The sequence below is a fragment of the Papio anubis genome, chromosome 3 (assembly GCF_008728515.1).
Source record: "Papio anubis isolate 15944 chromosome 3, Panubis1.0, whole genome shotgun sequence".
In the NCBI taxonomy this organism is placed as follows: domain Eukaryota; kingdom Metazoa; phylum Chordata; class Mammalia; order Primates; family Cercopithecidae; genus Papio; species Papio anubis.
In genome coordinates, this window is record NC_044978.1 from 90,710,161 (window position 1) to 90,724,723 (window position 14,563).

At 32.6% G+C, this 14,563-nt stretch overlaps 1 protein-coding gene across 10 annotated transcripts in view; it reads right to left on the bottom strand.

Moving 5' to 3' along the window:
* The window catches only part of RAP1GDS1 (Rap1 GTPase-GDP dissociation stimulator 1), a 172,909-nt gene that overhangs the window by 48,742 nt on the left and 109,604 nt on the right, over positions 1 to 14,563 (bottom strand). For 5 of the 10 annotated variants that reach the window (XM_021938648.2, XM_021938649.2, XM_021938647.2 and 2 more), the window contains exons 5-6: positions 10,878 to 11,024; positions 6,499 to 6,528 (exon numbers count right to left, since the gene is read on the bottom strand). The exons of 2 other annotated variants lie outside the window; for them this stretch is intronic. In XM_021938648.2, the coding sequence (XP_021794340.1) occupies positions 6,499 to 6,528; positions 10,878 to 11,024 (177 nt within the window). The remainder of the gene's footprint in view (positions 1 to 6,498; positions 6,529 to 10,877; positions 11,025 to 14,563) is intronic. 3 more of the 10 variants (XM_009207216.2, XM_009207217.2, XM_003898988.3) reach the window with 1 other exon arrangement.

Here is a 14,563-nt window from a genome sequence, read left to right on the forward strand (position 1 = left end):
CATAATTCATGAAAATCATGTTGCTTCACGAAAAAGTGTTTTATAACTACCCAGGAGCCAAATTCATTATATCCTCACATATAACACACATACCACACAAAAGAGAAAAATATATAGCCATCCAATTGGATGAACTCATTGTGGACCAACTGGGTGCTCTCTTTTATATCTACTTCTATGATGCTAACTAAAACAATCATCATACTCAAATAATTCTAAAATTTGTTCACACTGACTGCAGGCCTGCCATTCTACTTGTATAATGAAGGCCCAGAGGAGGAGAGAAAAAAAAAAACAACCACTTTTAACAGAAACAGCTTGATATAAATTTCCATTTTATGGACAAAGAGGCATCCTAGAATATGGTTCTCAAAGTGTCCCTGGAACCCTTTCAGAGGATCACACAATCAAAGCTATTTTCATAAAAATGCCAAGATTTTATTTGCTCTTGCCACTGTGTTGACATTGGTACCAATGGTTCGAAAGCAATGGTAGGTAAAACTGCTGGCACTTTAGCATGAACACCAGCAATGGCACCAAATTGTATTAGTAGCCATTGTCTTCTTTACTTTTTTTGAGATGGAGTTTCACTCTGTGGCCCAGGCTGGAGTGCAGTGGCATGATCTCGGCTCACTGCAAGCTCCGCCTCCCAGGTTCATGCTGTTCTCCTGCCTCACCCTCCGGAGTAGCTGGCACTACAGGCGCCTGCCACCATGCCTGGCTAACTTTTTTTTGTATTTTTGGTAGATGGGGTTTCACCGTGTTAGCCAGGATGGTCTCGATCTCCTGACCTCGTGATCTGCCCGCCTCGGCCTCCCAAAGTGCTGGGATTACAGGCATGAGCCACTATGCCTGGCCGTAGCCATTGTTTTCTTCACCATTACAGATAGTAAAACAAACTGCTACTCTTTGCAGCAATTTTTTTGGGAAAATATTTTTCATAAAAATGTTATTTCTGTTAACACACAATGGGTTTATTTTAAAATGAAATACTAAATAATTTTAAATACTTTCTCGATTTAAGTTTCTAATTCAGTAAATATTGACAGATATAACCCAAATACATAAACAAAAGTCTTATAGGTCTTCTATAATATTTAGACATCTAAAATCATAAGACCAAAAATTTAAGAACCACTGTCAAAGGACTACCTAATTTTCAAAACAGTTTTTTTGAGCCCAAGTCTTGCTCTGTCACTCAGGCTGGAGTGCAGTAGCGTGATTTCAGCTCACTGCAACCTCCGCCTCCCAGGGTCAAGCAATTCTCTTGCCTCAGCCTCCCGAGTAGCTGGGATTACAGGCGCCTGCCACCACGCCTAGCTAATTTTTGTATTTTTAGTAGAGACAGGGTTTCACCGTGTTGGACAGGCTGGTCTCAAACTCCTGTCCTCAGGTGATCCACCTGCCTCAGCCTCCCAAAGTGATGGGATTACAGGTGTGAGCCACCGCGCCTGCCAGGACTACCTAATTTTTATAAGAGATTGGGAGGTGGGTGGGAAACATGGAAAATATTCTGAAGTTCAATGATGTGCTTAGCAGAAGTGACAACAGGAAAAAAATAAGATAAAAGCTTAGTAGGAATCCTAGATTTTGGCACTCTGATATTTTCAGAGAAATTACACTAATAAAGCTCCTAACATCTCATCTTGCTTATTTGAGTAGAAACTCTATTTAAGCCTAAGAGATTATTCCAGATTGAGTCTACCTATTTCAGTTACTATGTAGATATTACAATTCAGTAGGTGGTGGCAGTTGTTTTTTGAAAAGATTAAGCAGGGGTCCTGTTTGTGTACGATAAGTTGATATTCTTATTGACAGAAATAAATGATTCATTTGATCATCTTTTTTGTTTACTGCCCAAAGAAAGCTTGCAAATGTTTTTCAGAGGATAATAGCTGACATCCATGATATCAAGAATGTTATCAAGAGTATGACTTTTAAGTGAAAGACAAACAGGAAGAAATTCTTAGAACTAGAAATAGCTCTTGTTCTCTAGATACATTAGGGAGACTAAGTGAAGCAATTGCAAGACTATGACTTCTGCCTCCCTCAGTGAATATCAGCAACTCCAGGGGAATGTTATCAGAGCTCAACAAACACAGCAATTCACAAAAATGTAACCCAGGCCCATACATAGCCAACACTTATGTGTGAAAGACAGTCTTTAGACAGCACAATGTCATAAATGTCTGAAGACTCTGTTTTGACTGCTCCTGACACACATCACAGACAAATACTGACCAAATACAGATTTACAAAATTACATAATATCAAAATGACACAGGCCCTACATGATCTATGGGAAGGAAGAGGAAGAAAGGCACTGAGGGGGTGCAATACAGATGCATATACAAAGAGATATAAGGCAATCAACGCATGCGCTGGTGTGAACACTTACCTACCTACATTTGAATTTCAATGGTTCCAAGTTCTTCAGGTCACACTCATGGAAACTCCAAAGAATGGAGATCTGGAGAGAAGATCTCAAGTTGAGGAACCTTTTCCCCCCTGAGTTTTAAGTTTAATGTTTAAAACATTGGTATAACTAGATTATAGGTCCAGAAAAGTATGCTGAGAATTCCAGTAGCTCAACTGAAGTTACTAAAAATAAGTTTCTTAAGAAGATTATAACAGGTTTACCTCGTTCCTAGGGCTCTTACAGATAGACAATATTGTAAGATTATTAAGCTTTTTGGTAAACAGAACTTAAGAATGAAACTGTCAAAACTAGACAACACAATTCAAAATACAGTCTCTACATTAGTACGTAGATATATTATTCACAGTATAATGATATGATATTGCCATTTACAGGCTTGCATTAAAAATCCCATCTACAGTCAAATGAGTTGAGCATAGTTGAAACAGTGAAGGAAGCAAATAAAACTCTTGATGAAAAGTTCTAATACAAATTGGCTAAAAATGATTTGGGCATGATAAAGACTGAAGAAAACTACCTTTGACTTAATGACTTATCTGTATTTCCAAAAAAGGATATGAAAATTAAAAATTAGAAACGATACAATAGTGAAGTAGAGCTTCAAGTTCAAGTGAGTTTTAGTTCTAACACTGAAAAGTAAACTGACTTAAATGTGGCTACCAAGGGGATGATTAGTAGTTAAAAACTTTATATACTCAAATGTTTATAAAGTGGAGAATTTTATTCTAAAGGAGGATATAAAACTAGATTATTTATATGTGTTTAAAATTCAATTATTTTAAAGCCTTCTTTACGTCAAACATGCATGTGTTTTGCACCCAGATTATCGCTTTAATTTAAGCCCTATTATACATTTCAATGATACATAGAAATTTCAAAAAAAAAAAAAAAGTCAAGATTCACTGATATTGACAATATTGGAGGTTTAAAACAATACATTTATACATTTCTTCCTAGATGCTAACAATAAAAAACTAGAAAAGGTAGTTCTAAAGTTCTTTCTGGGTTCTGAAAATAAAAAGTGTCTCTACATGGCAAAATTTCCCTTTTGTAAAAGTTTTAAATATAAATGGCAAAATTATATGCATGAGATTGATGTAAAACAGAAGCAACAACAAAAAAATGCCAAAGCAAAAATCATGAGATAGTAAAAATATTTTATTATTAAGAAACTTACTCATTTACTGTTCTCAATACAATGACAACTAGAGTGATTATGCCCTAATCTAGTAGATAATTTTTCCCTGTATTTACTCCAGGTTAATTATTTGCTACAGATCAACTTTTGTGACAATGAATCCTGCTACAAAAAAAATTCTATATATATGTTTATTCTGATTAAAGAAAACTCTACGCTTTCATCTCAGAAAAAAACTGGTCTTTTAAGTTAAATGTGGTCTTTTTTTTTAAAGAGGACTACTGCCAGCTGTTGCTTAAGCAGCATTTATTAAGAGAAACCAATCCAGTCTCTGCTTTCATACAGCACTGCTGAGATAAAGATCACATCTACAGTAAGTATAAATTTAAGCTTGAATTTTGGTACAGCAAATTAAGCTAATGTCAAATTAATTTATATCCCAACATGTGTATCTTGCAAACATATGCTTAAAAACATAGAAATCCCTTCTTTTACAAAAGAATATATTAGCTTAAAAAAAAATCTTTTCTAGTTAACAAGGGGCATTATTATAATTTAGATTTTACAGTTTAAAATTGCACAGAAGTTATTTGCAAGGCACAAATTCTGTTAACAAGATACATCTGCATATCCAAAAGCATTTCACTTTTTAGTTTTTCAAGTAGGACTTAAAAACTTTTTTGGTAAATAAAACAATATAGGCAGTTCAGTGTTAGTTGGATTTCACTTATAGTTAAAACAGGATTAATAATCTTTATAAAAGTTAATTTGTACATGATGCTTTTCTGGTTTCAGCACCTCTCTGAATGGAATTTGTAAGTGGCCTAAATTAGACATGCAAATACAGATATTTGGCTCTAATCTATTATTTACCTCTGATTTTAGCCTCAGCTTTTGGAAGGCCAAACAGCTCAATGCTTACTTCAACACCATTTATGGAACCTAAAACTTTGTGCATGATCAATGACTATGTGCCTCATATCATCATATTTCAACTAGTATAGGAACACTTACAGTAAAGAGCTGGTCTTTCAGATTTGTTACTATCTGAATATTTAGTTTTAAATATAGGTAAGCATTTCATGTAAAGAGAAAATTTGCCTATATGCTTTATATGTTGAAATTCTATCAGTTGAAACGTAAATGTATATTATTATATTAAAATGCACCAATAATTAATGATGATATACATCCTGTAAGGATGAAATCAAAATCAGAAAACCAACTTTTCCACTTCAAATTTTCACAATGAGAAAAGGAGAATGGCCTGAACCTGGGAGGCGGAGCTTGCAGTGAGCCGAGATCGCGCCACTGCACTCCAGCCTGGGTGACACAGCGCGAGACTCCGTCTCAAAAAAAAAAAAAAAAAAAAAAAAAAAGAAAATAATACTTGATAACGGCTATGATTAATCTTCAATCCAGACATAAAGTAAATAAAAATGAGAAAACCATATTAAAGAATGGGGAACTCCAAACATATTTTGCCCCTTCACTGCCCTCAGCTAAGTGGGCATCTATGTGGTATTATGATATTAAATGTACTATCATAATTGCAGGAGCAATCTAGAAGCTAACAATGCTGAGAAAGTATTATTCCTGTAATAATATAATGTCAAATTTTAAGTATTAGGCTACTAAAATTACAAAAAAGACTATAATAATTTATTTTTCTGAGATAAAATTTCAGCTTCTTACATTCATAAGTTCATTCTCTAATAGATGAAGCTGAATATAAACGCCAATACTTGACCATGTGGAATTAGACCAAAATGTGCATTTGATACACCTCTACTGAAAATCAAGCTCTCAGACTGTTCATTAAGTAACAGCATTATTATAGTAATAGTCTAGGAAGATTATCACTAAAAGCTAACCTGGTCTAATTGGTCAAATTTAATAGGTTGAATTAGCAAGAGGCACCAGAATAACTAACTGCTCTACTCCTTAGTGAAACAATTTGTTTAAAATAACACTTGTGGTAGAACTTTATGAAAGCAACCTGCTTCAGCAAACTGACTAGAAAGCTGTTGGACAAACAGCAAAAATTTAGAAATTTTTAAAAAAGAGAACAACAGTAAATAAAGAACAACATCAGTATAATAAAGAAAGAATAAAAAAGCCTAAGTACTTTTCAGCTGTCCAGTAAGTCTTCAACACACTTCATTTAACTCACTGGAGTATAAAGTGACAAACGGCTTCAAAAGATGTGAACTTAAATGTACGTCTCCCATGTCTTCATAAATAGAGGGGGAAAAAAACCCCAGAAAATACATGTAAGGTAGTATGATGGAAAATTAGTCTCATTAAGAAAAAAAGACAGTATCAGAACAAGGATCTCTGAGAGAGTAAAACTTTAAATAAGATACAAAAGAATAAATTGCAAATATACAATTTTACCTTTTAAATTTTGTTTTGTTCTTTTTCCTTAGAGTAAGGCAAAAATATTTTACTATTTAGGAAATATATACATTATTAATTAGCTTGTAACCATAGTAAGTAAACTTTAAAAATAGTTCTTCACTCATGCGAAGCCAATCATTTTTCTAAACATCTAACATCTAGGAAATGCTCTTTTTCACCTGTAATAAAGTATTGTAATACTGAAAGATAAGGATAAACATGCAGCTCAGGCCAACAAGCTTTTTAGTTTTTAATCACGAACTAAGAAATTGTTGCTATTGACTGAAATGAAAGTAGCAGCTAAGGTTAATTACACATTAAACAATCTTTAATATGGGGAGAAGAAATACAGGCCTTTTTTAAACAAGTGAATTTAAACAATGAGCCTAATATTTAAATTCAATTGTCATACTTCAATAATATACCACAGGTGTTACATTTCCTAAATTACATACATGGCCTCCCTTCAACCATAGCTTAGTTATCATCAGCCTATGCAGCAAATAAATGTAAGAATTACCATGTAGGTATCTCAGAGAGATTTCAGCAACTACAAAAAAAGAGAAATTAGTTTTTCAATAATGAGGAGTAATTAAAATATTAGAAAAATCGGCTCTATTTGTAGAAATCATATATACACATATCATACATGTATATATAAAATATAGGTCAGATGAAGAAGCCATAAACTGCATATGTTAATAATTTTAGAAGATACTTTTTCCTTTCCTGATGGCATCTTTCAGTTGCCTCTACTTTTCTCTCTTATGGCATAGCTTATGTAAAATAAATAACTTTAGTGTTTAATGTTTATCGTTTACCACTTTCTTTAGAGTTATAAAAGAATTTTCCTTCTCTCTGTATCTCCAGCACAACTATACTAAGAGAAAGAGTTAAACCCTCAATTACACTTTCCATGAGATATTTATTGATTAATTATGTCTACGTACAACAATGGTGACTACCAATAGATTCCTCAACAAAGTGGTGTTTTGGTCTTTAGCACTTTGCTTTAGATCCCTGGTTTGTTTCTATTCAAAGGTGCAATTAATTCAAGTGTACATATGCAGACTCAACAAGTTTGTGGATCACCTATGGGAAATTTTTAATTACAGATCTGGTACTTGTTACTACCAGTGTGTTTTCAATGCCCCTTTCTGCTGCCACCGTGTACCATATGTAGATAAGGAACATCAACTAATACAGTGGGAAAGAGTTTGTAATGCTTCTAACTTACTTAATGAAGCAAATGCATTCCAATAACATGTTTCTCTTCCAAGTATTGAATTTGCTAATGAAAATTTTAGACAATAATAAGTATCCAGAAAAGTCCATCAATGAATATTTTCCAAAATCCTATGTGCTAAAGCAGTGTTATATTTGAAAACAGCTGGATGACTGAACAAAATTTGCAGTCATTACTGTAATGATTTGGCATTGGGTAACCAAAGCTAGGAAACAGATAAGTTAAGAAACTAATGAGGTTAAAATACCTACAATTAAAGGTTTGAGTTCTTTGGTTTATACAGTAACTAAAGTTGTAATTAAATGAAGAAAAAAAATAGCAAGTTCAACACATTCCCTCAAACTGAACGTCAAATTGTCAACATGCTTTTCTATAGCCATAATTGTCAAATATTCAGGCTATTTTCATGAGCAAAAGAATCAAAGAGTGCTTTTTCGCCACGTGAAAAACATGTATAATTTTTTCCAAAATGGATGAATTTAAATGATTTTTACGAAACAAAGTTTTATTTGTGTTATTTAAATATTATTTTATTTATACAATATTATTGATACAAGTCTTTGGCTAAGCAATGATAACTTTTGCTATTCAGATTATTCTACACTTACCTGAGTATTAAGTTTTAACTGCTTCACCAATAGGGAAACAAAAGTATATATCTAGCTCATAGCTTGAAAGTGTAGAGTCTTGAGCTAGTTTAAAACTTTTGAAACTGATAAATTATGAATCATATACAGCTTTAGCAAATGGTACAAAAATGACTTTACTGAGTATTTTCATAACATATAATGACTTGCATGTGTTCAGGAAACTTGTTTTATTCCCTATTTAATGGCTTTAAAAAGTAGATATGTTCTGAGTTTTACTGTATGAACAGGAAGCATCTGAATCAAGACATTCTAAGTTTCAATTTTAGGACTAATAAATAATTTGAAAATATTCTCTTCAGGGAAACTATGTTGGTGAATTTTTGTGAATACTCTCAGTACTTTTTTTTTAATCAGCACATTTAAAACATTTTATATATACAGCTAAAGAACAATAACTTCCTAACCACAGATAAGGCTTACGTTATTGGGTCCAAGGGCAGTTAGCTTTTCTGCTACAGCAGGAAAAAGCTATTTGTCACTCAAATATTTTACTCATAAATTAGCAGAGTGCTGTATACTGATGTTCTACATAGTAAATACATATAAAAAGAAACTTCACTTATTAGTGCTAATAGAAAGTGCCTCCTGAGTTTCAAAAAGCTGTTATTTTTTGTTTCAGGGACTTATCTAGGTACACATGATCAATACCAAACAATCTGAAGTCAGTAATGATGATGTAATAGTTAAGTCTTCAAACATAAATTTAAAGGAAAAGAGAAAGCAAATGATGGACATAACAATAAAGATACTTTAATAATTATGCCAAACAAACAAAAAGGATATAATTTCAGTGAAAGCACATTAGAAGAAAAAGAAATCACTTCACAAACTAAGACACTCATGACAGACAAAATGTAAAAAGGAAGTAGAGGAAAGATGATGATAGTTACAAGTTTCGCATTTGTTTCTTAAAAATACTCGATTATGTCTTTTTTATTCGATAAGTTTTAAAAGCTGCATTCAAACTGCAGCTTTTGAAATAATGGAAGAAAAAGACCATTTGTCCAATAATATTCAGAGAAAAGTTAATATAGCTTTCTGAAATCTCTAAGTTATTTCTTGGGAATGCCTGAGCTCTAGAAAAAAGCCTACTCTTTAAAAAACACATATATATTATACAGTTAGACTGTGCACTCCACATGCTGTTAATCATAACACTTCTCTACACATTGGGATACACTATAATAGGGACTTAATCACTGCTTTGGATTGGAAATAGTGATGCATTTGAAGACCAGCCATCTGATATATTAATACTTCTATACAGATTTTTTTTTAACAGCTTCCTCAAAGAACTAACGACTAGTTTAGATGCATAACAAGACTAATTCTACTACTTCCAAAACTGGAGTAACTTCATAAAATTTCTTTCATTTATATTTCTAAAACCTTTTCCCATTTAGCATTCTTCCTACTTTCTCAAATGTCCAAGCCCAAATGTAGTTAAAAGCAAAGGAAACAATATGAAAATCTGACCAATGATTTCTTAATGCAATTCAGATACCTGTGGATTATGGTTAAATTTCAATTATTTAGGAAATATGTATGTATTTTGTGGATTTCTCAGGCTCTGTCGTTTCTGTTTCTCATGTTTATATTTAGGACATTTGCTCTTCAAAATTGATTCCACCAGAAGACAGGAAAAATAGATGTAACTGATCCTATGAAGACTACCATTTATAATTAGCTCAAGTTTAATAGGTAAGCCATTTGATCAATAAAAACGCTATTATCCTAATTCAAAGACTTAAAACTGAAAGCCCTTGGACAGGATGAGACCTGAAGGTACTTTCTGTTTAGCTTCTATAGTATTAAAAATATGCCATCCAACATTTAAAACTCAGATGTCATGTAACAAGCTAGATATTTCAGCTTTCTCCCCCACCTCCCATCCCCAAAATAAAAAGATTGGGCAGTATTTGGCCAAATTGTCATACAGAAACAACTGGCTAGAGAAGAGTGGTGGTTTTCCCCTTTCAATACGACAAGGGCTCTTCAATTTACCACAGTCCCTACCATTCACTGTCGTCACTAACATCAAGGGCCAAATGTCAGTAGCCATTTATTGTCAAGGTTTATCTTTTTTTAAATTATTGAGAATATTTCTTTGGACCCACAACTATCAAATATGGAAAAAAAAAATATGGCAAAAGGGCCATGTGTTTCTAGAACACATGAAAGTAAAGAATAATACTGCATGTCTAATATACAAATAAAATACGTCTCTGCCAAAATATCACAACTTAAAATGCCATTATGAAACAAACCACAGAAAGACCTTATTTGTGTTACATACCAGGAACATAACAAAATTTGAATGTCTGATCCACACAGTGATTCATATAAGATGATAAACAAACAAATGGATATTCTGTGACACAAATGTATTGTGAAGTCTTAATATCACAGATTTATATTCATTTAATTAACCATATAGGCTGTCTGAAAATTATTGACATGTCACTTTTTGCTAGGGTCTAAAAGTGTTTTACAGAGAAAAGAAACTGCTGTTTACAATAATTTATTAAATTTCTAAAATGAGATCTCTGCAACTGCTCTGAACTTGTTTCTAAAGCCAGATTTTATTAGAGTTTTAAAAAATTATTCAAAGTAAACCTAGCATCTAGATAAAATAATTTTACTTTTGCAAACAGTGTTCATATTTTAAAGCTACTGGTATATATATATAATGAACATAAAACTATTTTAATATTGTTTATTTTTAAAATGTTCATAGTAAGAATGCTTAAATCATACTATATGGCTGTGGAGTTTTTGTTTTTGATAATGATCAACACTGGCAGCCCTTCAAAAATTAGTCCCAGTTAGTAAATTAACCATTTTACATTTTTGAAACATGAAATTTAATGTTGGCTAATTATTAATTTTATATGCCACTTATGAATAATTTGTTCATTTTTCAAATATTTTTGTTTTGCACTATAGTAAAGATAATTTTTAATTTTTCCCCCAGAGATAAAGCAAGTTTTCAGTTTTGTTTACCATTCTCATTGCTATAGTTCATCAGCATGCCACAAAAGACAGTCAAGAGCTTCTCATTGGCGGGATCTGTTAAACTGCACAGTGACCTTAAATGGTCAATTACAATCTGTGCACCACCTGCTTGGTCAACTGCACTTCTGCCCTCATCTGTAAAACAAAGAGTTAAATTAAAAATAAAAGAAAAAAGAAATGTACCTTACAATTTCAAATACAAAACATAACAGTGTTATTCTTTATTTTGTGAATAAATAGAAAATAAACCTAGGCAGGACATTAAATATGTCTTTTCAGAAAAAACAAAACAAAAGAAATAAACATGGAAATGGGGGTGGGATGGGGAAAAGAGACAATCACTTTTTAGGCAAAATAAGATTATTCTCATTGGCATCATACAGGAACTAACAGAACTTCCCTGTGTCCTAGAAGTTTATGATGTGAAAACTTTCACTCCTTTCACAAATGACAATGCTGTGTAAGAGAAAAAAACAGAAACTAAGTGATATTCTATTGGTATAAGTTTTTGTCCTTCAGGTTGAAAAATCACTAAATACAACTTTTTACCATTGGTTTTCAAAATCAGCTATTATCGAAGAAAACCATATGGTATAACTCTAAATCATAATATGTAATTTCTGAATATTAGTAGTATGGTCTTTGTTAATGGCATTTCCTATAGTCCAGGAGCTTGATTTGTTTCTTTTTTCCTTATTCCCTCTCTTCTAGGGCACACCAATATAATTCAACATTACAAAAAGTGGTCAAGTGATGGTGAAACATAACTTCCATTATGTGTCCATCTACATTGTATAAAACAGATGTCACTTAACTGTTGGAACATATAAATAGCTTTAGACTACTTTCTAACTTTTGAACATAAGAATGAAAAGAAATTAAAAGAAGAATATGTGTCATTCTAAATGATACCTTATATAAAATATAACCGCCCTCTAGAAGAGGTCCAAGAGAAATGTGTGAGCCATAAATGTGAGCCACATGTGTAATTTAAATTTACTAATAGCCACATTAAAAAAACAGGTGAAAAATTAATTTTAGTAATATTTTATTCAATTCAATATATAGCACTCTGACATGGAAATCAATAAATTAACAAAACATTTTGTATTATCATCTTCACAATATATCTTCAAAATCCAAGTGTTTGTTTTCTACCCTTACAGTTACATCTCAACTCAGACTAGCCACATTTAAACTGCTCAGCAGCTAAATTTGGCTAGTAGCTACCACGTGGACTGTACTGTTCAGCTACAGAAGTGTAGAACAAAGATCAGCAAAAGAAGTGACTCACAAAGGAATTATAGCTATGAAGTTAGTTACAATTTGAAAGATTTTCATTTTCTAAATATAAGAACTGAAACTAGGTCATATCTCTATTACTGTTGCTGAATCATATTAGACGATACAACTTAAAATATGTAATTTCTTATGGTATATACACACACACACACAAATTATATAGTAAGACCTCAGAAATACTATGTTCATAATTTTGAAAAATTTTGAGGAAATCCACACTAAAATGAAACAAAACAGTTTTATCCACTTAGTTTTATTGTATTGTTATAAAGACAGAAAACAGGACCATATGCTAATCAGCTCATCAGATCACAGAAAATTCCTATACTGCCAGAGTAACTAGCTAGAGGAACCAGCCAAGAACACTGGTCAAATCTCAGTTAGAAATCTAATTTCCAAATTTTTGTTTTCCATAACATAGATGTAAATTATCTAAATTACTGGGCAATTTCAATGTGGATGATGTCTCAGAAAACTGAACATTAGGATTACAAATTTAAATGTTCAGACCTTCAATAATGTGAAGGTATAGTACATCCCATCCCTAAATTGCAAAGCTCGAATATTTTTTTATTCTAATTGCTGAGTAAATTGGGCTTTTGAAATATAAATTATGTATGCTTAGGACTTAGAAGAAGACATCTTAGAGAATAGCTAAACTAAGCCTTGTATTCATATACTAGGAATTTCATATACCAGGAAACTGGGGCTTAGAAACTATGTGGCACCTATTTGCAATGAACTGTGAATGAAAGCTGGCTTCCTATCCAGACTAAGCTAGTAAATGTTCAAAAATTCAATAAATTAAAATACAAACTTATTCAACAAATTTGAAGCAATAAAAACACAATACAATTCAAAGCAAATTACCTATTTGTGTTTCAGAGTCACAGTGCTTTTCATCTCTTCCTTTCCTTCCACCCCCCTCCTCCGAATTGTCTATAACATAGCTTTTTAACTCATGTGTTACTGAGAATTGTTTGCAAGGCATAAACACAATCTCTATACTAGAAATTATGTTATTACCAAATATGAGAAGAAAAGCAAAGCATGTATTACAATAATAGTGATCGGGGTTCAAAAAATATTAACTACCACTATAGGAATGATTATACAGCTTTTTTCTTTCTTTGGACAAATCAGCCTGAGAAACAAAGTAAAAGTATTTTATTAAAATATTTAATAGGATTTAAAGATTCAAAGGAATAAATGATAATATTATGTTCCTTTAGCAAAACCAGTGACATAAGTCATCTTTAGAAGTATCTTACAACTCACTTTTTCCAGTAGTATTTAGATAACAAATCATTTTTAAATACAATAGCTATCATTGCACAAGTCCATATAAATTGGTTTTCCATAGTTAACTCTATACTTCATGTTACATTATCAAGAGTATTGTTCACTTAAAAATAATTTTCGAAAGGTTCCTTATCCTAAATTTGTGTATCCCTAAGTGTAAGCTCATCTTTCACTCTTCTCGTAAGTAACAGTTAACCTATGAAGCATCCTGAGCTGTCACTTCTAAAAATATAATTTACATCTCAATTTTCCTCATTTAACTATGAAGCATCCAACCACTGGAAAAAGTGCAGCCCACTCTTTAAAGTCCTATTAAATCCTTTAATGATGATCTTTCACACAAAGTAGTTTCCAGCACAAGTGTGATCATTCTTCACATTAGGTAAGAGCAGGGCTTTAAATCTAAAGAGTTACTGCACTTCCATTACCCTTCTGTAATCAAAAGCAAGCAGCAATAAAATTTGTGTCATGGTTATCATGTCTCACAAATGAGAAAAAAAAAATGTTACCACGTTAAACACTATTATCAGGTACACCAAGGGTGAGGAAAAGACCTAAAATACAACCACTGAATCTAACTATTGTGGCATGTCTTACAGTGTATCCTAACTTTGGATTTTACTACGTTTCCTCCTTGTGGAAGGTAAATGCCTAGTATATAGTAGGTACTCAATAATTTTTTAATGAATGGGGCTTTTGACAGATATTGATAAATTACTATTCACCTTGAGGATGGATTGTGAGAGTGACACACACACATACATGCAGAGAGAAGAATTTGCTTAAAGAAATGGTGATGATTAAATATCAGCATTCTGAATTGCAACTTGGAAAGTCTAAGTCTAGTTCAATGTTCCCTCATTGCACACTCTTTTTTTTTCCTTTCTGAGACGGAGTCTTGCTCTGTCGCCAGGCTGGAGTGCAGCAGCACTATCTCAGCTCACTGCAACCTCCGCCTCCGGGGTTCAAGTGATTCTCCTGCCTCAGCCTCCCAAGTAGCTGGGACTACAGGCATGCACCACAACCCCCAGCTAATTTTTGTATTTTTAGTAGAGATGGGGTTTCACCAT